Consider the following 23,632-nt stretch of genomic DNA (forward strand, 5'->3'; position numbering starts at 1 on the left):
ACGGAAACTCATTGTGCTTAACTATTTCCATTAAAATCTCTCCACTGGGCTCTTGGTGATGCATATTAATTATGTGAGTTGAGAAGCTTAAATTTATTCTTCAAAAGCTTAATATTTAATATGCATTGGTATAATCTATTCATTTTAGTTAATTTCTGAGGACTAGAGATTGAAACTCAGTTTGCTTTACTACTGAGTTCATTCCCAGCCTTTTTTTTTTTTTTGAAAGAATTTTTTTAATATTTATTTTTTAGTTGTAGTTGGACACAGCACCTTTATTTTATTTATTTATTTTTATGTGGTGATGAGGTTCAAACCCAGGGCCTTGCATATGCTAGGCGGGCTCTCTACTACTGAGCCACAACTCCAGCCCTCATTCCCAGCCCTTTCTATATTTTGTTTTGAGATAGGGTCTTACTAAGTTGTTGAGACTGGCCTTGAATTTACAATCCTCCTGCCTCAGCCTCCCGAGTAGAATTATAGCTGGGATTATACCACTCTAGCTTTATTTTATTTTTGTAGAAAAAGTGGTAAGTGGTATTAAACTTAAGTGATCAAAGTCTAGTTTTTGACCATTTCAAAAATAAATGAGCTAGTGGATCATGCCTGTAATCCCAGTGGTTTAGGAGGCTGAGGTAGGAGGATCAAAGTTGGAGGCCAGTCTCAGCAATTTAATGAGCCCTTTAGCAACTTAGAGAGACCCTCCCTCAAAATGAAAAGGACTGGGATATAGCTCAGCGGTCAGCGGTAAAGCACTCCTGGGTTCAATCCCTAGTACCCGTCCACTAATCAGAAAAATGCTTACAAATTTTAGGAAAAATTATATATTATTTTTAGGTATACCTAGTGTTCATTTTAAAATTCCTTGATATTATTCATGCTCTTTTTCCACAGCAGTTTGTGACAATGCAAGTCTAAGCAGATGCGTATTAAGAATTTCTTGTGTTTGGCCATGATATTTGGATGGGGCAAAACTCATAGGTCTAAGATACGCTCTCAGACTTTGAAGAGACCTTCTTTCTTGCTGAAAAGATAGGATGTAGAAACTACAGATGGAAAAAAAAATAGAACCAGTGTCAAGTTAGTGATATGAATAGTGAGTGCTTCATGAGTTCAGAATTGGGATTTGTCACTGGGGGATAGCCTGTATGGGAGGGGAGGAAGGTTTTATTGAGTTAGGGCTTGGAAATTAGAGGATGTAGATTAGATGGGCCTGATATAAACATGAAGTTGAATTGAAAATAAAAATGGGTATGCTAAGCCCCAGGCCAACATCATTCTAAATGGAGAAAAATTGAAAGCATTCCCTCTAAAAACTTAATAAATATTAAGGCAGAGATGCCCTCTTTCATCACTTGTATTTAACATAGTTCTTGAAACACTGGCCAGAGCAATTAAACAGACGAAAGATACAGATAGGAAAAGAAGAACTGAAATTAGCACTGTTTGCTGATGATATGATTCTATACCTAGAAGACCCAAAAAATTCCACCAGAGAAGTTCTAGAACTAGTAAATAAATTCAGCAAAGTAGCAGGATATAAAATCAATACTTATAAATCAAAGGCATTTCTGTATATCAGTGACAAATCCTCTGAAAGGAAAATGAGGAAAACTACCCCATTTACAATAGCCTAAAAAAAAAATAAAACAAAATACTTGGGAATCAACTTGAAAAACTATAGAACACTAAAGAAAGAAAGAAGACCTTAGAAGATGGAAAGATCTACCTTGTTCTTAGATAGGCAGAATTAATAGTCAAAATGACCATACTTCCAAAAGCACTATACAGATTTAATGCAATTCCAATCAAAATCCCAGTGACATTCCTCATAGAAATAGAAAAAGCAGTCATGAAATTCATCTGGAAAATTAAGAGACCCAGAATAGTTAAAGCAGTCCTTAGTAAGAAGAATGAAGCAGGTGGCATCACTATACCAGACCTTAAATAATACTACAGAGCAATGTTGTAACAAAAACAACATGGTATTGGCACCAAAATAGACTTGTAGACCAATGGCATGAGAATAGAGGACACAGAGACTAACCCACATAATTACAGTTATATTATATTAGACAAAGGCACCAAAAACATTCATTGGAGAAAAGATAGCATCTTCAACGAATGGTGCTGGGAGAACTAGAAATCCATATGCAACAAAATGAAATTAAGGGGCTGGAGTTGTAGCTCAGCAATAGAGCACTTGCCTCATATGTGTGAGGCACTGGGTTCGATTCCTAGCACCACATATAATAAGCAAATAAAATAAAGGTCCATCAACATCATATATATATATATATATATATATATATATATATATATATATATATGTATATATATAAATGAAATTAAGCTCCTAGCTCTCACCATGCACAAAACTCAAAGTGATCAAGGGCCTAGGAATTAAACCAGAGACACTGCGCCTATTAAAAGAAAAAGTAGGCCCTAATTTTCATCATGTGGGATTAGGCCCCAACTTCCTTAATAAGACTCCTATAGCACAAGAATTAAAATCAAGAATCAATAAATGGGATGGATTCAAACTAAAAAGCTTCTTCTTAGCAAAAGAAACAATCAGTGAAGTGAATAGAGAGCCTACAATAGGGAACAAATTTTTACTACATGCACATCAGATAGAGCACTAATCTCTGGGATATAGAAAGAACTAAAAAAATCTTAACACCAAAAAAAAAAAAGGGGGGCGGGGGCTGGGGATGTGGCTCAAGTGGTAGCGCGCTCGCCTGGCATGCGTGCGGCCCAGGTTCAATCCTCAGCACCACATACAAACAAAGATGTTGTGTCCACCGAATACTAAAAAATAAATATTAAAATTCTCTCTCTCTCTCTCTTAAAAAAAAAAAATAACCAACCAACCAAACAAAAACAACAACAAAACAAATAAATCAATAAATGGGCCAAGAAACTGAACAGACACTTCTTAGAAGGTGGTATACAGTCAATCAACAAATATATGAGAAAATGTTCATCTTTTGCAATTAGAGAAATGCAAATCAAAACTACTCTTAAGATTTCATCTTGGTACTGGGGCTGTGGCTCAAGCGGTAGCGCGCTCGCCTGGCATGCGCGCGGCCCGGGTTCGATCCTCAGTACCACATACAAACAAAGATGTTGTGTCCGCCAAAAACTAAAAAATAAATATTAAAAATTCTCTCTCTCTCTTTAGAAAAAAAAAAAAAGATTTCATCTCACTCCAGTTAGAATGGGAGCTGTTAAGAATACAAACAACAGTAAGTGATGGAGAGGATTTGGGGAAAAAGGCACACTCATACATTGCTGGTGGGACTGCAAATTGGTGCAGCCAATATGGAAAGCAGTATGGAGAATCCCTGGAAAACTGGGAATAGGACCACCATTTGACCCAGCTATCCCACTCCTCGGTCTATACCCAAAGGACTAAAATAAAATAGTAAAAAAAAATGAGAAGGCCTGTCTTACTCAACTGTTTTAATGTAAGGAAATAGTGTAAAATAGGATTGGAGGGGTGGGCCAAGGAAGATTGGGCCTTGAACACTAAGCTAAGGAATTGGAAATTATCCTCTTGAATGTAAGGAATGATTAAAAATTATGAGCACCATTTTTCCTTTAAGTCTTTCATGAAACTCACAGATGTGATTTTTAATGTTTTCAGTATAGTACATTTATTTTAATTAACATTTAAAGATAATTTTATTACTGTTCACTTTTTTTTTTCCCCTCATCCACCAAAGGACAATCTTGTCTAGACAAAATATGCAGGGAACAAGGAAAAGGAGTAAAAATGATGACACAATTTTTTGGTCTGAACAATTGGAAGAAGGGAATTGCCGTTGATAGAGATGAAGAAGGCTGGGTTTTGGGGTGGGGATGGGGAGTTTTTTGCAGGAGGAGAGAGTTTCATTTTGAACGTTTAGTTTGAGATGCCGAGTAGGCAGTTGCATGTACAGATTTGGTATTCAGGATAAAAGTTTAAGACTGGTGAAATTAATTGGCGAGTTGTCAGTCCCCCTCCCCTGCCCCAGTATTGGGGATTGAACTAGAGTATCCTAGTACTGAGCTATATCCCCAGCCCTTTTTATTTTTTTATTTTGAGACAAAATCTTACTAAATTACTGAAGCTGGCTTTGAATTTATAATCCTCCTCCTTCCACCTCCCAAGTCACTGAGATTAGAGGTATGCGCCACCATGCCTGACTATCATCAGTATTTAAAAAATTTTTTTTTTGTAGTTGTAGATGGACAGAATGCCTTTATTTTATTTATTTTTATGTGGTGCTGAGGATCGAACCCAGTGCCTCACGCATGCTAGGCAGGCACTTTGCCACTGAGCTACAGCCCCAGCCCCAGTATTTCTTTTCTTTTCTTTTTTTTTTAAAGAGAGAGTTTTAAAATATTTATTTTTAGTTTTTGGTGGATACAATATCTTTATTTTATTTTTATGTGGTGCTGAGGATCGAACCCAGTGCCCCGTGCATGCCAGGCGAACGCATTACCACTTGAGCCACATCCCCAGCCCCCCAGTATTTTTTTTAATATTTATTTTTTAGTTGTAGTTGGACACGATACCTTTATTTTTACGTGGTACTGAGGATCTATCCCAGGACCTAGTGCATGCTAGGCAAGTGCTCCACTGCTGAGCCCCAGCCCCAGCCTCTGTCATCAGTATTTTGATGGCAGAACCATGAGACTGAATGAGATTACCTGGGCAGTGTATAGAAAGAAAAGAGTGAGGTCTGAGTGTCTAGCCTTGGGGTGCTCCAAGTGTGTGTGTGTGTGTGTGTGTGTATGTGTACAAGAGATTGAACTGAGGGGCACTTGACCACTGAGCCACATCCCCAGCCCTATTGTATTTTATTTAGACACAGGATCTCATAGAGTTGCTCAGCACCTCATTCTTACTGAGGCTGGTTTTGAACTTGTGATCCTCCTGCCTCAGCCTCCCGAGCTGCTAGAATTATAGGCGTGCTCCACTGTGCCCGGCAAAAGGGTTGGTTTTGACCAGCAAAGGCAAGGCAGTTCATTCAGAGTAAAAGAGAGCTCACCATACACACACACAAACACACACATGTACAAATGTGTGTGTGTGTGTATGCATACATATATGTATATGGTACTGTGGGAAATCTTGTTGCTTCAGTTTTCTTAGGTAGAAATCAAAGAGTTGAGAATAATGATGTTGGATTTGTGGAGAATAAAGAGGTATTGGGTTTGTGGAGAGGATGATATGAATTTACTGACTGGAGACGAGGAGAGCGGTGGATGAACTGTGTAAGAGTGTGCATGCTGTGCAGCAGTGAAGTTCCATCTGGAGTTTATGTTCATGAATTGAAAGTGATGTTAGTGAGACCAAGTGTATGTGTGTTTTCCTATCCACAGGTGTCAATAAGGCAGAGCATTGGATTTTACTGGGATTGTGGTATAGTGAGGGGCAAATTGAGGGTGTGCATCATTCAAGAAAGTGATTAAAATGTTTGTCTTTAGCAGTTATCAAGAATCTAAGCAATAATAAATGTTGGTGAGGATGTGGGGAATAAGGTACACTCATACATTGCTGGTGGAACTGCAAATTGATGCAACCACTATGGAAAGCAGTTTGGAGATTCCTCAGAAAACTTGGAATGGAACCACCGTTTGACCCAGCTATCCCCCTCCTTGGTTTATACTCAAAGGATTTAAAATCAGCCTACTACAGTGATACAGCTAAATCAATGTTGATAGCAGCTCAATTCAGAATAGCTAAACTATGGAACCAACCTAGATGCCCTTCAACAGATAAATGGATAAAGAAAATATACACAATGGAATATTACGAACAAAATCATGGTGTTTGCAGGTAAATGGATGGAGCTGGAGAATATCATGCTAAGCAAATAAGCCAATCCCAAAAAACCAAAGGCTGAATGTTTTCTCTGATAAGCAGATGCTTATTCATAATGGGTAACTGGATGGGTAGAGAAAAATGGAGGAACTTTGGATTGGGCAGGGGGGAGGAGAAGGGGTGTGGGGGTGGGAAGGATGGTGGAATGAGACAGACATTATTATCCTGTGTACATGTATGATTGCACAAATGGTGTGACTGCAATGTGTGCAGCCAGAGAAATGAGAACTTGTGCTCCATTTGTGTACAATGTGTCAAAATGCATTCTACTGTCTTGTATAACTAATCTGAACAAATTAAAAAAAATAAAATATTTGCCATTCGATTTATGTTAGTAGGTAAGAGAGGGAGGGGTGAATTTAAAAAGGTGGTAGGATTAACAACCTGAAAGTCATGGTAGGGTCATGTGACTGTTGGTGATTGGGGGTGTAAGGAAAGATTGTAGCATCTGCAGTAATACAGTCTGATCATATGAGAGCCAAAGCTGGGTTTTTTAATAATGAGGAAGAGAGAATGGTGTGAAAGTGCTTGTAAGAGTGTGAAGTGAAGGGTGTGGGAGAGGAAACAGCTATGCCTGACAGGTGTATAAAAGAAGCAATGTTCCTGTGGAGAAACCAGGATTCAGTTAAAGCAAGAAGGTAAATGGGTTTCTTTCCAGAAAAGGTTCAAGTTACAGGGAAATTTCTGATCTTTGAATTTGTGCTGCAAGTGTAACTGAAAAGGATGGAAGAGATGAGTAGGGCAGGAGGTGAGGTTAGAGGAGGTAAGCTGTCTAGGAATTGGGTTCTGCAGGATGAAGTATTGGGATTTCTGGGCTTCTTGGGTGGAGGACATGAAAATAAGTAAAGGCAGGCTAATTTTAGACCTTAGACCTGATTGGGCCAGAGTAGGTTTTGGTGGTCTTGGTGAGGGGGTGAGAAAAAGCAGAGGGATTTTCTTGCCAAATACACTCAGAGTTTTCTGGGGTTTCCATTTAATTTCTATTATTGGGAACAAAGAGATTTAATTAAGGGGCAACCTTAATTGAGCACACAGACTCCCAGCTGACATCTGCAGATGTTTTAATATATTCTGACACTATTAGGAAGTCAATGGATTTTAAAGGGGTCTTGGGAAGGATTGGGAAGTTTTATATTAGAGATGTTTTGGAAATACTAATCTGCCAATGTGGGATGGATTGGAGAGAGAAGAAACCAAGAAGAGTACACATTAGGAAATTTTTTCAGTTGTCATGGTAATGAATTTGGTTATTTGCAGAGGAATTAGAAAGTTGAGGACAGAGAGTTGAACTTGATGGCAGATTTACTGCTGAGAACAAAGATGTGTTTGAGGAGTCTGTGCCATGACCAAAATAAGAAGGTCCGAAACAATTGCTGGTTTTAGAAGGGATATTGTTGTGTTTTGTTTTGGAGATTTTTGAATGTTAGACTCTTATTTCCCCTTTTCATAATTTACTTGCTTCTGACTTAGAAGCTGAGTATTCCTTTTTTTTTTTATATTTATTTTTTAGTTGTAGTTGGACACAATACCTTCCTTTTACTTATTTTATGTAGTGCCGAGGATCGAACCCAGGGCCTCGCATGTGCTAGGCGAGTGCTCTACTGCTGAGTCCCAGCTCCAGCCCCAAAGCTGGGTATTTATTCTTTATGAGAACAGTGGTTGTGTCTTTTTGTTCTGAACTATGTTATCAAGGTTTGTCATAGTGAAACAATTTAGAAAATGTTTGTTGAATTGAATTAAATTGGACAAGATGTTGGGTTTGCTTTGTTTGTTTTTAATATTTTTGTAGTTTCAATGGACCTTTATTTATATGTGGTGCTGAAAGTCATACCCACTGCTTCATGCATACTAGGCAAGCACTCTACCACTGAGCCACAACCCCAGCACTATTTGTTTTATTTTGGTTTTGTCTTTTGCTATACTGGAGATTGAACCTAGAGCCTCACATATGTTGGCAAGTGTTTTACCATGTAGGTACATCCCCAGTCCTTTATTTTATCTCATTTTGAGACAGAGTCTCACTAAGTTGTCTAGGCTGGCTTCAAACTTGCCTTTCTCTACCTGAGCCTCCTAAGTAGCTGGCATTACAGGGGTGTACCATTGTGCCTGGCAATAGAAGATAGTTTTTAATAGCTTTTCCAATTCTGAGATTCTAGTTTCATATTAGGATGTTAAAACTATTTGAGGTTGATGGGTGTAGTTCATTGGTACAGTGTTTGCCTAGCATGCTTAAGACCCTGGATTCAATTTCTAGCACTGCAAGTAAAGAAAAAAGAATTTAAGTTCATATGAGGGCTGGGGATCAATTTTTTAAAATTCCACATGAGATTATGTGGTACTTGTCTTTCTGTGCTTGGCTTATTTCACTTCATATAATGATCTCCAGTTCCATCCATATTGTTGCAAATGAGGGGATTTCACTTACCCCATACTGGTGATTGAACTCAGGGTTCTTTACCATTGAGCTTCATCCCCAGTCCCCTTCCTTCCTTCCTCCCTCCCTCCCTCCCTTCCTTCCTTCCGTCGTAGTTGGGTGCAGTACCTTTATTTTTATTTATTTATTTTTATGTGGTGCTGAGGATCGAATTCAGTGCCTCGCATGTGCCTAATGAGTGCTCTACCACTGAGCCACAACCCCAGTCCTCCTTTCTTTTTTAAATTTTCTAATTTGAGACAGGGTCTCACTAAGTCTCAACTTGCTAAATTGCTGAGACTGACCTTGAACTTGTGGTCCTCCTACCTCAGCCACCTCAGTGTCTGGGATTACAGGTGTGTACCACACCCCCCCCCAGCTTTTTTTTTTTTTCCCATGGTTAAATTTCATTCATATTCCATTGTGTATATATGCCACATTTTCTTTGTCCATTCGTGTATTGATTGACACTTAGTTGATTCCATATATTGGCCATTGTGTATAATGCTGCAGTAAACTTGGAAGTACAAATATATTATTGGCTATATTGACTTCCTTTGGATATATACTTAGTGATGAGATTGCTGGATCATGTAGTAGTTCTATTTTTTATCTTTTGAGGAACCTTCACACTGTTTTCCATAGTGGCTATACAAAATTACATTCTCACCCACAGTGTGCAAGGGTTCAATTTTCTTTACCTCTTTGCCAATTCATATTGTATTTGAGGGAAAACTCAAGTGATGTAGATATTGCCAGAACCCAAAGTTCTGTAAAAACTGATAGTAAAAAGCAAACAAACAAAAACTTTCAGGAGTCAGTTTTTATTGCTGACATAATGCTTAAGTTCGTTGGTTGAGAGCAAGTGCATCTTTGGAGTAAAAATTGAATTGTTTGAGTCTTTACTTGGCTACTTAACTACTTGTGTCATCGTCTTCCTAAACTGCCAGACGAAGATAATGAGATGACACAGGTTTGTGAGAGTTCCCCAAGGAAAAACAGCAGAATTCTTGACATAATTAGTCTAAAGAAATGTTAGTTTGATGTTATTGTTATTCTGATATTTTTACATTTTTTTTTTCTGTATTGCAGATTGAACCCTGGGTCACTCTACCGCTGAACTACATCCCCCATCCTTCCAGTCCTTTTCATTTATAATTTTTACAAAGGGTCTTGCAAAGTTGCCTGGACTGGTTTCAACTTTTGATCCTTCTGCCTCAGACTCCTGAGTCGCTGGGATTACAGGCATGTGCCACTTTTAAAAAAACTAATTTATTTGCCAGTTGTCTCTGCTTTCCTGTTTCTTCAGTATGGTAAATTTTTTCTACTTTTAGTTATTTATGTCTATATTTTATTTATGCTATTCCTTAATTTATGACTATTAAATTCTCTTGTGTTTTAAGTGGTATTCTAGAAGAGTAAAGCAATTTTATTTATTTATTTGGTTTTGCAGTATTGGGGATTGAACCCAGGCCCTTGCACATGCTAGGCAAATGTTCTACCACCAGAGCTACATCCCTAGCAGTTTTACAAAATTAATTAACTTATGGTACTAGGAATTAAACCTAGGGGTGCCCTACTAATGATCTGTATCCCAGCCCTCTTCTTTCTTTTGTATTGAGGATTGAACCCAAGTGTATTTAACCACAAAGCCACATCCCCGGTCCCTTTAATTTTATATTTTGAGACAGGATCTAACTAAGTTGCATAGGACCTTGCTAAGTTGCTGAGGCTGGCCTGGAACTTGCAGTCCTCCTGCCTCAGCCTCCTGAGTCACAGGGATTACAGTATGGGCCACCACATGGGCCTCATTTTTTAATTTTAACAGTTTCTTGATTAGATGCCCAGGCTGGCCTCAAACTTGTGATTTCCCACCTCAGCCTCTTTAGTAGATGGAATTTCACCTGGGTACCCAGCAAACCCTTTTCCTTAACGTTTTTTGTTTTTATTTTTTGGTGGTGGGGATTGAACCTAGTGCCTAGCATGCTACACACGTACTCTACCACTGAAGTACATCCCCATCCCTCTAACTGTTGTTTTCAAAAAATAACCTGTTTGCTATTGTTATATGTTTTATGTATTTTTTTTTTTTCAAATTGTGCAAGCCAGTAGATTTGGTACTAGCTGAATTGAGTTCAGTTAACATTTCTGAACTTCTGTCTATCATTAACTACTAGGGTGCTGAGTTATTTTTTTAAAAATACTTTTATTTATTTATTTGTTTGTTTACTTATTTTTATATGTTGCTGAAGATTGAACATGTGCCTCACATGTGCTGAGCATGTGCTCTACCAATGAGCCATAACCTCAGCCCTCAAGTTGAGTTAGCCTTTATCCTGAGTTTAGTCTACTGGGAGCAATGGAGAAAGGTATAATATCATTGTAATGAGGCATGTGCCATTTATTAAACAAAATAGGATTCCAAGTATTAATCCAAGTATGTGCTGTGGGGCATGTCTGTATAATCCCAGCCACTCAGGAGGCTAAGGCAGGAGGTTTGCAATTCAGGGCACTGTATCATTGAGCCACATCCCCAGCCTTTTTTATTTTTATTTTTTTGAGGTAGGGCCCTCCAAGTTGTCCAGGCTGACCTCTGCCTCAGAATCCTCCTGCCTCTGCCTCTGCCTCTCAGGTATTTGAGATTATAGTACGTACCACCAGGCCTAGCTCCTACTTCTAGTTATAAAAATTTTCTAACATAAAAACTTGAAGATTAGTACAGTAATCACCATATACCCACTACTCATTTCAACAGTATTCAACAATATACCCACAACTCATTTAACATTTTGCTAATTAAAAAAAAAAAAACTTTTTATTTTACTTTTTTTTTTTTTTTGGTACTGGGGATTGAATTTAGGGGCACTCAACCACTGAACCACATCCCCAGCCCTATTTTTTATATTTTATTTAGAGACAGGGTCTCACTGAATTGCTTAGGGCCTGACTAAATTGCTGAGGCTGATTTTGATCTTGTGATCCTCCTCCTCAGCCTCCCAAATTGCTGGGTTTACAGGTGTGTGCCATCACATCCTGTTGAGTGCATTTCTTAAAAGTACAATAGTTTCCTGTATAAACCATAATACCAGTGTCATATATAATAAAATCAACACTATTTTTTAAATACAGATATCTAATCCATATTAAGATTTCTCTGGTGTCACCAAAATGGTTTTTGTTTCTTTTTTCCCTCAGTCAAGAGCCCATCAAGACTCTTGAATTGCCTTGTGTGGTGGTTTACATCTGTAATCCCAGCTCTTGGGGAGGTTGAAGCAGGAGGATCACAAGTTCAAAGCCAGCCTCAGTAACTTAGACCATTTCTCAAAATAAAGAGAGATGGGGATAAGACTCAGTAGTTAAGCACCCCTGGGTTCAATCCCTGATACTCTCCACCCCCTGAAAAAAAAATTACAGTACTCTGAGTTAAAAAAATAAAAGAATGCTAGGAATAATTTTGCTGGTATAATAGAAAAGCTTATATGAATATTAATCTGGCAAAGTAAGCTTGCTTGTATTGAATTGAAATAAAAGAAACAGGTAATTTTTAATGTGCTTACTCTGTGCAAGATACTTTTCTTTCTTTTTTTTTTTTTGAGTTCAGAGATGATTCAGACATTATTTGTGCTCTAGAGCAGTGCTATTCAGTAGAATTTTCTGTGATGTGGAAGTGTTCTGTCTGCACTGCTTATATAGTGACTGCTAGGTATGTGTGGTCCTTTAGTAATGGAAATGGTGGCTAGTATGACTATGAGACTGGATTTAAATTCAACTAAAATGTTTTATGAAAGTTGAATTTGCCAGGCATGGTTGTGCATGCCTGTGATCCCAGTGACTTGTGAAACCAAGGCAGAAGGATTGCAAGTTTGAGGACATCCTCAGTAATTTAGTGAGATCCTGTCTCAAAATGAAATAAATAAGATAAGGGTATTGTGCCAATCTGCAACTAAAAATATTAATAAATAAAAAATGTGTATTATACATGTTTATAAGGTTTTTAAAATATATTTTTTAGTTATATTTGGACACAATACCTTTATTTTATTTATTTATTCTTATGTGCTGCTGAGGATCGAACCTAGTGCCTCCCACATGCTAGGCAAGTGCTCTGATGCTGGGCTACAGCCCCAGCTCCATGTATTATACATTTTAATTTTTTAAAAATATTTATTTAGTTGTAGATGAACACACAGTATCTATTTTTATGTGGTGCTGAGGATTAAACCCAGTGCCTCACACATGCGAGGCAATGTTTTACCACTGAGCTACAACCCCAGCCCCTCATACATTTTAATTTTTTTTAAAGAGAGAGAGAGAATTTTTTAATATTTATTTTTTAGTTTTTAGCGGACACAACATCTTTGTATGTGGTGCTGAGGATCGAACCCGGGCCGCACGCATGCCAGGCGAGCACACTACTGCTAGAGCCACATCCCCAGCCCATAAATTTTAATTTTTAAGAAAATTTTTTTTAGTTGTAGATGGACACAGTAGCTTTATTTTATTTATTTTTATGTGGTGCTGAGGATCGAACCCAGTGCCTCTTGCAAGGCAAGCGCTTTGCCACTGGGCCACAGTCCCAGCCCTACATTTTTAATTTTAATTCAATAATTTCATGTGTCTAGTGGCTAAAATATTAGGTATTTTAGCCTGAAAGTCTTATCTATTTTCAGAAGGTGATAGGATGTGAACATGTGAGAAATATGAGTTAGTAAGATATTTAAATAGCAGTCAGGGCAATAGAGGGGTATAGTGCAGGGCATGTTTGATTTTCATGTTAATACTGCAGAAATGTAGGAGCATGCAAGGTCACTAAAAAAGGGTTTTGTTAGGTTATCAAGTAAAAGATTTTTGTGAAGTTAAAAGATTCATATAATGGAGCAATGGCTGGTAGATTATTTGGGACTAGGCTTCAGAAGGCTGTAAATGCCATATACCTAAATACTGAGCTGTTTACTTGAAAGTAATAGAAAACCATTGAAAATGTTGAAAGCAGAAGAAAAGTAACATAATTGTGGTAAGTGCTTTAAATATATTCATTTGGTGGGGTGTTAAATAATTGAGACACAAGTATGCTACAAGGATGGAATTTAAGTGTCAAATGACACAGTATGAAGAAGAATGCTGGCTGGAGATACACTGAGATTCTACAGGAAGAACAGATGTAGAAAAAAATTGGAAAACAAGAAAGGGTTTTTGAGAGATTGTGTTTTCAGGGGAGAAGAGTATTTTTTTTTATAATTAATATAATTGAGTTCAAGTGATGGAAAGTTGTTCAAGGCATATGTAGAGATCAAAGTAATAATAATCATGTATTGGTGCTCTCATATCTCACCTATGTGGTATACAAGTTTCTTAATACCCCTGGGCTTAGATTCCTTAGCTATAAAGTACCTGTCTCAGGGATATTGTGCAAAGTTCTAAGAACTTTGAATTACACCAGGAACAATTTTCTATTTATAAAGTATTTTCTCATGTGCTTAGTTGTAATGAATAACACCACACCCTCTTTGTCTATCAGAGTTGGAAATTTGTACCTTACTTCCATATGTAGGTGTCAGCAAATCTTCGATTTTCTACCTCCTTACTTCTCTCAAATTTGTCCGTTTTTTTGTTGTTGTTGCCCAACTGCAACATTCCTTGCTGAACAGTTTCTTAGTCTCTATTTAGTCTCATCCCCACTTCCTCTTCCCTTTCTCTCTTGTCCTAGGAATCAAACATGGGACTTCATGCGTACTAAGTGAGTGCTCTACCACTGAACTATATTCCCAGCCCTTTTTATTTTTTATTTTTGAGACCGATGTCATTAAATTGTCAAGGCTGGACTGAAACTTGTAATCCTCCTGCCTTAGCCTCTTGAGTAGCTGGAATTACAATTGTTCTCCACTGTATCCTGCTCTACTTCCTCATCTTTTATAGTCTCAAATATAAATTTAATCATGTTAATTCATTTGAAGTTCTTCCCATTAACTCTAGGCAAAATTCAAGTTTCTTAACTCTAACTTCTTGTACCCTCTGTCCCTGTAGCCTTCTCTCTCTTTATGACTTTCTTCCTTCCCCAGTCCTCACTCTTAACACATAGAAACACACATAGCTCCAGGCTATAACAATCTATGTGTAGGTCTCTAAATGTACTATCACAACCCCCGCCTTTTCTATTTTTTGCAGTGTTCAGGATGGAACCCAGAACCTTATGCATGCTAGGCAACCACTCTACCACTAGATAAATCCCCAGCCCCTCCGAATGTACTTTGTTATACTGCATGCCTTTGCTTGTTTGTTTCTTCAGAAGTTTACCTGCCCACCATCTTCTTTATGTCCGGCAAATATTCGTTTTTCTTTCTTTTTTCGGTACTGGAGATTTACCCAGGAGCGCTTTACCACTGAGCTACATCCCCAGCCCTTTTTATTATTTTGAGACAGAGTCTCACTAAGTTGTTTAGGGCCTCACTAAGTTGCAATCTTCTTGCCTCAGCCTCCTGAGTCGCTAGGATTACATGCACCATCATGACCAGTATGTTTCATTTTTAATGCATTTCTGGACACACAACATTGTTTTCTGTGATCTGTGTAATAGATGTTTCTATTATTGATACAAACATTAGTCAGACATTCTAGGTTCAAGAGTATATCTTAAATAATAATGCTTTAAAATACATGTGCTATTTGTTTAGCCACAAGACAGACAAAATTTATGTGATTTCATTTATATCTTTGGCAACTATTTATTCAGTCCTGGCTCTGGTGGGATTTACTGTTTAGCAGAGAAGCCATCCAATAAGTTTGACTAACATGCAAGTACATGTCTGTAGCAGAATGCCAGCTAGGGGCAAGTGCTTTTAGGAAGTAATCTTTTCTATATTAGAAACAGTTGTTTGGATAGGCCTAAGAAAATATTTAAGCAAGAGAAACCTGTGTGAAGTGAAAGCACTAGTCTTGGAGCTATCTGGAAGAAATACCTTCTGGACAGGGATCAGCAAATGTGGAGGCTTTGAGGGAGGGGCAACTTGGCCTGTTCAGAAGACAGCAAAGTGGCAGGTATGTCTGGAGCTGCATGAGCTAGGGTGGAATGATGAAGATGGGACTGGAGAAATAGCTGGGGGAGATCAGGTAGGACCTTCATATTTCATTCTAAATGTAAGGTAAAGTCTTCAGATGGTTTCTTGCTGGATAAAGTGATCTGAGTTAACCCTATGAAGAGAACAGACTCCAAATGTTCAAAACAAGAAACAGGGAGGTGAGTTAGGAAGTGGTGATCATAGACCTCCAGGTGAGAGATGGTGGTTGGCTAGCAGTGGAAGCAGGGCATAGTCAGATTTGAGTTATATTTTGAAGACAGAATCAACAGAATGTGTTGATTGTGATGTGAAAGAGCATGGTCAAGGATGACTTCAGGGTAGTAGGTAGATACTGGACTTAACAGTGTTTGCAGAAGCTGTCTCTGAGCAATGATCTTATTAGGAACTTTTTCTTTCTTTTTTCTTACCTGTGCTTACCAATTTTAAAAACTAAACCTTTAAAGCTTCTGTAATAAAAATATATAGATTATTTTAAAAATTAGAGTTAATAGTGTTACTAAGTGTAATCTAAATCTTAGTATATTCTCCCACCCCTTTTGATTTTAGAAGAGGGTTTACGTGACCAACTTAAATTTTATTCTTTTACTTTTAGTGATTGATTTTTATACCTTTTTCACCTTTGAAAATGGTGAAGCTCGATATTCATACTTTGGCACATCACCTCAAGCAGGAGCGCTTATATGTAAACTCTGAGAAACAGCTCATTCAGAGGCTCAATGCCGATGTACTTAAGACAGCTGAAAAGTTGTATCGTACAGCATGGATTGCAAAGCAACAGAGAATTAATTTGGATCGGCTTATCATAACCAGGTAAAGAAAATATTTTCAGGTTAGAAATTCTGTGAACCACTGTAATTCTATGCTAATTGTAACTAACAGTCTATTTCCAATCAAGTGCACGGTTAAAGATAGTTTGAATCAATGTTGAGTCTTTGCTTATAACGTAGTTTATTTTATTAAGTACTGCTTCAGAAAATTATAACTAAGGATTAACATTTTGTTTTATTTTTAAAATATTTATTCACAATATCTTTATTTCACTCATTTATTTTTTACATGGTGCTGAGGATCTAACCCAGGGTCCCGCGCATGCGAGAGGAGCATTCTACCGCTGAGCCACAACTCCAGCCCCAGTATTAAGATTTTATACTACACTAATTAATTTTGTGTTTATACATATGATATTTTATTTTTGTAGAGAGTAAATTACCTTGTATTCTACTTTTCTCATAATATTATTTAATATATACACTTCCATGTTTTGATATTTTATATGTATATTTTAGGTTTAGAAACCACATATTTCATTGTGTTAATCTCTCAATGTTTTGTTGTTCCCAGAAGCAGTTTTTAATTCTAAGAATAGGAATGTTGTTGGATACACACCTGTAATCCCAGCATTTCAGCAGACTGAGTCAGGAAAATCACAAGGTTGAGGCTAGCCTGGGCAATTTAGGGAGGTCCTGTCTCAAAAAGTAAAAAGGGCTAGGAATGTAGCTCAGTGATAGGTAGATTGCCCCTGGGTTCAATCCCCATAATTTCAATAGTGCTGAGGTATAATCTTAAAGAAGTCAGATATAAAAAAATTTCATTTTGAAATTCAAAAAGAGACAGGACTTATCTTTGATAATGGAAATCAGAATAATGGTTATTTCTTGGACTTGCAAGGATAGTATTGATTAGGAATGGGCATGTAAAAGCATACTTTGGGTGCTTAAAATGGTACATTTTGGGCTGGGGATATAGCTCAGTTGGTAGAGTGTTTGCCTCATATGCACAAGGCCCCACCAACACGGTACTTTTTTTTTTTTTTTAGTTTGTTTTGCTTTGTTTTTGAGATGGGGTTTGGCTATGTTGCCCAGGCTAGTCTCAGACTCTTGGGCTCAAGTAATCCTCCTGTCTCAGTCTCCCAAGTAGCTGGGACTACAGGTATGTACCATTGCATCTGACTGTTAACATCTTAATCCGAGTGTTGGGTGCATACATACATAAAAATCAACCAACCTATGCACTTGAGATTTAGGCACTTTGTTGTATTTTACCTCAATAAAGGTAAGTTGGGGGAATGTGTGCTGCTATAAACGTTGTTGACAATTTTTACATCCTCTTGAAGGCTTATTTTATTAAGATTTGCTTCCAGAAGTAAAAATCCTGGTTGAAGTATAGATTGCTGTTGAAAAAGGTTGTACAATATACCACACATAGACTTAGTTTTGATCACTTTTTAGTACTTGAATTTTTTTTTTTTATAAATGGACACAATACATTTATTTTATGTGGTGTGGAGGATCGAACACAGTGCCTCACACTTGGTAGGCAAGTGCTCTAATACTGAGCTACAGCCCTAGCCCAGTACTTGAATATTTGTACACTTTCTTGTGTTTATAACCATAAATAAGCAGTATTTAACTAGCAGTTTTTTTTTTTTTTTTAATCATACAGGGGATTGAACCCAGGAGTGCTTTACCAATGAGACATGTCTCCAGTCCTTTTTATTTTTTATTTTGAAACAAGTTCTCACTAAGTTGATGAGGACCTCACTAAGTTGCTGAGGCTGGCCCTGAACTCATGATCCTCTTGCCTCAGATCCCTAAGCTGCTGGGATTACAGGCATTGCCACTATCCTGGCCGAATTTTTTAATTAATTTTTAAATTAATAGGGTGCATCTCTGGGTAATAGTTGTTAGAACCTTCAAATTGATATTTTTCATTGAGCTTGATTTTATATGAAGAAATTAGACTCCTTTGTACTTTATAGTTTTATATTTACTAATTCATATGCTATTGTTCTAAAAGATTTTAGCAGGGTTGTGGCTCAGCTAGAGCACTTGCCTAGCATGCGTGAGCCATTGGGTTCGATCCTTAGCACCACATAGAAATAAATAAATAAAGATATTGTGTCCGTGTACAACTAAAAAATATTAAAAAAAAAAAGATTTTAGCAGGTTTTAGTGATCTTTAGGTGGGGACTACAATCAACTCATAGTTTCATGTTTCTGTATACTACGTGTCTTATATTATTATTGCTATTGATATTATTTTGCTTATTTGCTTATTTTTTTAGTGCTGAAGCTTCCCCTGCTGAATGTTGCCAGCATGCCAAGATTTTGGAAGATACACAGTTTGTTGATGGTTATAAGCAGTTAGGATTTCAGGAGACTGCTTATGGAGAATTCTTGAGTAGATTAAGGGAGAATCCTCGTCTTATTGCCTCCTCTTTGGTTGCTGGAGAAAAACTTAATCAGGAGAACACACAAAGTGTTATTTACACAGTTTTTACCTCTCTATATGGCAATTGTATTATGCAAGAAGATGAAAGCTACCTCCTTCAGGTTTTGCGATACTTGATTGAATTTGAACTTAAAGAAAGTGACAACCCCAGGCGACTTTTGAGGAGAGGAACTTGTGCCTTCAGCATCTTATTTAAACTTTTTTCCGAGGGACTCTTTTCTGCCAAACTTTTCCTCACAGCTACTTTACACGAGCCAATCATGCAACTGCTTGTTGAAGATGAAGATCACCTGGAAACAGATCCAAACAAGTTAATTGAAAGATTCTCCCCTTATCAACAGGAAAAACTCTTTGGAGAGAAAGGCTCAGATAGATTTAGGCAAAAGGTTCAAGAGATGGTGGAATCCAATGAAGCCAAACTGGTGACGTTGGTGAACAAATTTATTGGTTATCTCAAACAGAATACATATTGCTTTCCACATAGTTTGAGGTGGATTGTGTCACAAATGTACAAAACTCTTTCCTGTGTAGACAGACTGGAAGTCGGAGAGGTCAGGGCAATGTGTACTGATCTCCTCTTGGCTTGCTTTATTTGTCCTGCAGTTGTCAATCCAGAACAGTATGGCATAATTTCTGATGCTCCTATTAATGAAGTGGCAAGATTTAATCTAATGCAGGTATGCTTTTACTATTATTATTATTGTGGCATTTGGTTTTAAAATCAGTTGATTTGGACTGGGGGGTGGGAACAGAGAATATGAAGACAGTGTTTATATATTCTTATCATTTCTTTTCCTCCAACTCTCCTAAGTATTTGCTTCTTATGAAATAAAAGCAGTCATATTGAGATTTAAAATAATGTAGTCATTAAAAAATTTGGGTTTAATTTTAAAATGGAATCCTCACACTCTTTTTTTATATATTTATTTATTTTTTTTAGGTGGACACAGTATCTTTATTTATTTTTATGTGGTGCTGATAATTGAACCCAGTGCCTTGCGCATGCCAGGCCAGCGTGCTACCACTTGAGCCACATCCCCAGCCCTCACAGTCTTAAATATATAGTTGATTCGATTTTCTGAGACAGTTCTACCATCCTGGTTCTATAATTTCAAAATCCAGAATGATTAAAAACTGAGAATGTCTTTTGTACTTCATTTGCTGGAGCAAAACCTGAACTGAACTAACACAAGGCTATTTAAAATTGGTATTCCTTTTATTATTATTTATTATTATTTTTTGCAGTGCTGGGGATGGAACTCAGGACCCTGAGTGTTAGGCAAGCACTCTCAGTCCTGATATTCCTTTTAGTGCTAGCAGATACTTGTTGCAGATATGTTAATGTGTTTGACTATAGGATGCCACCACCCTATATACTGTATGTTCTGCATATATACACTAAATTACCTTTCGAAAATCTCTTAAATTCTGAAGTCTGAAGCTCTTTTAGCTCTAAGAGTTTCAAATAAAGGATTTTAATCATCTGAAGTATTGAAATCATGTTGTTTCTGTAGAAGATTTCCTTTTTCTTTTGGTGCTGGGTGTTGACCCCAAGGCCTCATACATGCTAAGCAAGTGCTCAGCATGTGCTCTACAAGTCTTCTAATCATTTTATCCCCCCAAAATACTGTGACAAAGAAATTTGGTTTGTTTAGAATAGACTATCATTGGAATTTTTTTTTTTAAGGTAGTAATAAGCCTTTTTTCATGATCAGTTTTATCATCTTGGGAATTTAGCAATTCATTATATAGAAATCCCTGAAATAAATTTTTAATTTTTTGTCTTCTGTAAATGTTACATGTTTCCTCATGATAGCATTTGTAATTTTATTTTCATCATTCTAGTACATACTGAATAGCATATTTCCAAAATGAGTGAAAAGAGGGTTATCCCAGATGCTAAGAAGATAAAGCTCTAATGATGTTAACTTTCTACACAGAGTCCTTAAAGAGAATAGATTAATAATTCATTTTTGGCAATAAGGAACTTGCTCTATGAATTAGTATTTATCTAACAGCTTATGTTTTGTGGGAATTGTTTGCATTTTTTTAAAAATTATTTTTTAGTTATAGTTGGACAGAATACGTTTATTTTATTTATTTTTATGTGGTCATGAGGATCAAACCCAGGGCTTCACACGTGCTAGGTGAGCACTCTACCACTGAGCCACAACCCCAGCCCCTGTTTGCATTTAAAAAAAAAATTTTTTTTAGTTGTAGATGGACACAATACCTTTATTTTATCTATTTATTTATTTATTTTTAAATATTTATTTTTTAGGTTTAGATGGACACAATATCTTTATTTTATTTTTATGTGGTGCTGAGGATTGAACCCAGTGCCTCACGCATGCCAGATTAGTGCGCCACCACTGAGCCACAACCCCAGCCCCAAATTGTTTGCATTTAAATCTAGAAAAAGAATATTCTACTTTATCTGGGCACAGTGGTGCACACCTGTAATCCAGCTACTGGGAAGACTAAGACAAAAGAAATGCAGGTTTGAGGCTATCCTCCACAATTTGGCAAGACCCTGTCTCAAAACAAAAATAAAAAAGGCTGAAGATATAGCTCAGTGATAGAGTGCCCCTGGGTTTAATCCCCAGTGCTGCAAAACAAAGCAAAAAAACCCAAAAACTTCTATCATAAGTGCTTTGTGGACTCTATAGGGAAAAGTCCTTCATGTTACCTTGAAGTAGTTTAGTGAGTCATTCTCTTTTTTGTGTGTGGTGCCGGGGATTGAACCCAGGGCCTTGTGCATGTGAGGCAAGCACTCTACCAACTGAGCTATATCCTCAGCAATAGTGAGTCATTCTTTATAATTTATTTTTTTTAAGAGAGAGAGAGTGGGGGGGAGAGAGAGAGAGAGAGAATTTTTTTTTTAATATTTATTTTTTTAGTTTTCGGCGGACACAACATCTTTGTTTGTATGTGATGCTGAGGATCGAACCTGGGCCGCACACATGCCAGGCGAGCGCGCTACCGCTTGAGCCACATCCCCAGCCCATTCTTTTTTTTTTTTTAATAAAAGTTGTTTTTTTTAATAATTTTAATATTTATTTTTTAGTTTTCGGTGGACACAACATTTTTATTTGTATGTGGTGCTGAGGATTGAACCCGGGCCGCACGCATGCCATGCGAGCGTGCTACCGCTTGAGCCACATCCCCAGCCCCCATTCTTTATAAATTATTTTAAAATTTTCCTAACACATGAAAGTACATTATGAGAAACAAATGTACTTTTAATTTCCTATCATGTTGATATGTTGTGTTAAAGAGAAATTACAGCAAGATTTTCTACTCCTCTTTATAACACTTAATCTGAAAATAGTAAAAGTTAACATAGACAAGATACACATTTTATAGGGGACACTATTTTGTATGCCTGGTTGGGTGAGTCTGAATGTTATTATGAAACAGAATTTTAGAATAGAACAGGAGTACTTTCATAGAGCAGAATTCATAAGTATCTGTAGCCTGTGTCTGCCCACCACTGCTTTGGGTTGCAGGTTGGCCGCCTTCTGCAGCAGTTAGCAATGACTGGCTCTGAAGAGGGAGATCCTCGGACAAAAAGCAGCCTTGGAAAATTTGACAAAGTAAGAATTAATATTGTGCCATGTGAAATACTGTTTGTAGAAAATTCTGGCAAAGTATCATTGATCTTAACTTTTCTCTTTCTTAAATCTTGTCCTTAGAGGATGTGTAAACTAATAAATACAGTGGTTAATTAGCTTTTTAATTAGCTACAGTATTTGAATCAGCAGCATTTTAAATTTAGGAAGGGTTTTAGTCTGCTTCTTTGCTGCTGTGGCTAAAGAACCTGACCAGCACAATTATAGAGGAAGAAGAGTTTATTTGAGGACTCATGGTTTTGGAGGTCTTAGTCCATACAAGATTGGCATTCTATTCCTCAGAGCTTGAGATGAGGCAGAACATCATGGAATTTGTGGCAGAGGGAAGCAGCTCACATCATGGTGATCAAGAAGCAGAGACTCCCCTCTGGAGATAAAAAATACATATCCCATAGCCATGCCCCAGTTCTTACCTCCTTCTGCCACACCCTATCCCTTCAGTTATGTTGTTAATCCCTATCAGAGATTGGGTCAAGACTCTTACAACCCAATCATTTCTCCTCTGAACCTTCTTCGCATTGATTTACATGTGAATTTTTAGTGGAATCTTCCTCATAACAGGAAGATTCCACTAAAGATTACTATCTCCTTTACAGATTTATTGGAGAGATGTCGTTCTAATGAGAATGAAAGAACTATTAAGATTATTTTATTTTAAATTTTACTAAACCAGCCAAATTGTGGAGGCTGGCCTCAAAAAATTATCACTAAACCAACCTATGGATATATCAATCACAAAAATCTTATAATATTTAGCGTATTTCATAAATTAACATTTATAATATTATTCAGTTAGTTAAATAAAAATTTCACTGGTCAGATTTTGAGTAGGATATTCATTCATCCTGGTTTTCAGTTTAAAGGTTATTCTGTGAAATTTCCCTTTCACCTCTCATCTCCAACCTCCTTCTTCAAAATATTCTTGAAGTTATCCATTTTTTTTGTGTATCCTAAAGGTCTAGGTATATATGCATATTCTTACATATGCTGTCCCACTCACCACCTCTCTCTTTTTCAGAAATGGCATATGTAGACAATGTTCCCTGTTATATTTGTTTTCCTTGCCTGAATATCTTGAGATTATTCTTTACCATTATATAAAGAGATTCATCTTTTTAAATTGAGTTTAAAATAATTTTTATTAAATTAAACTTTGCTTATGCTACCTTAATCAGAAATTTTGTTCCAGTATTTTAAAGGGGAAATTTTTCACTTTGATATTTTTCTGTTTTAACAGAGCTGTGTTGCTGCTTTCCTTGATGTTGTGATTGGGGGCCGTGCAGTGGAGACCCCTCCAATGTCCTCTGTTAATCTTCTGGAAGGGTTGAGCAGAACTGTGGTTTATATAACCTACAGTCAGCTTATTACTCTGGTAATGGCTTTTATTCTTTTATAGAATTTTTCT

The 23,632-nt window shown here is 37.1% G+C and overlaps 1 protein-coding gene across 10 annotated transcripts in view; it reads left to right on the forward strand.

Moving 5' to 3' along the window:
* Gapvd1 (GTPase activating protein and VPS9 domains 1) overlaps nucleotides 1-23,632 on the forward strand; it is an 88,200-nt gene that overhangs the window by 18,913 nt on the left and 45,655 nt on the right. For 7 of the 10 annotated variants that reach the window (XM_058581756.1, XM_058581761.1, XM_058581760.1 and 4 more), the window contains exons 2-6: nucleotides 9,381-9,533; nucleotides 15,957-16,174; nucleotides 18,429-19,272; nucleotides 22,105-22,191; nucleotides 23,465-23,599. In XM_058581756.1, coding sequence (XP_058437739.1) covers nucleotides 15,990-16,174; nucleotides 18,429-19,272; nucleotides 22,105-22,191; nucleotides 23,465-23,599 — 1,251 coding nt within the window. In that variant the 5' untranslated portion in view covers nucleotides 9,381-9,533; nucleotides 15,957-15,989. Of the gene's footprint in view, nucleotides 1-5,473; nucleotides 5,831-9,380; nucleotides 9,534-9,580; nucleotides 9,602-15,956; nucleotides 16,175-18,428; nucleotides 19,273-22,104; nucleotides 22,192-23,464; nucleotides 23,600-23,632 lie in introns of those variants that run through there. The other 3 variants (XM_058581757.1, XM_058581758.1, XM_058581759.1) reach the window with 3 other exon arrangements.

Source organism: Marmota monax, unplaced genomic scaffold (genome assembly GCF_021218885.2).
Source record: "Marmota monax isolate L192 unplaced genomic scaffold, Marmota_monax_Labrador192_F-V1.1 WCK01_AAM20220418_F8-fsc00020, whole genome shotgun sequence".
Classification (NCBI taxonomy): Eukaryota; Metazoa; Chordata; class Mammalia; order Rodentia; family Sciuridae; genus Marmota; species Marmota monax.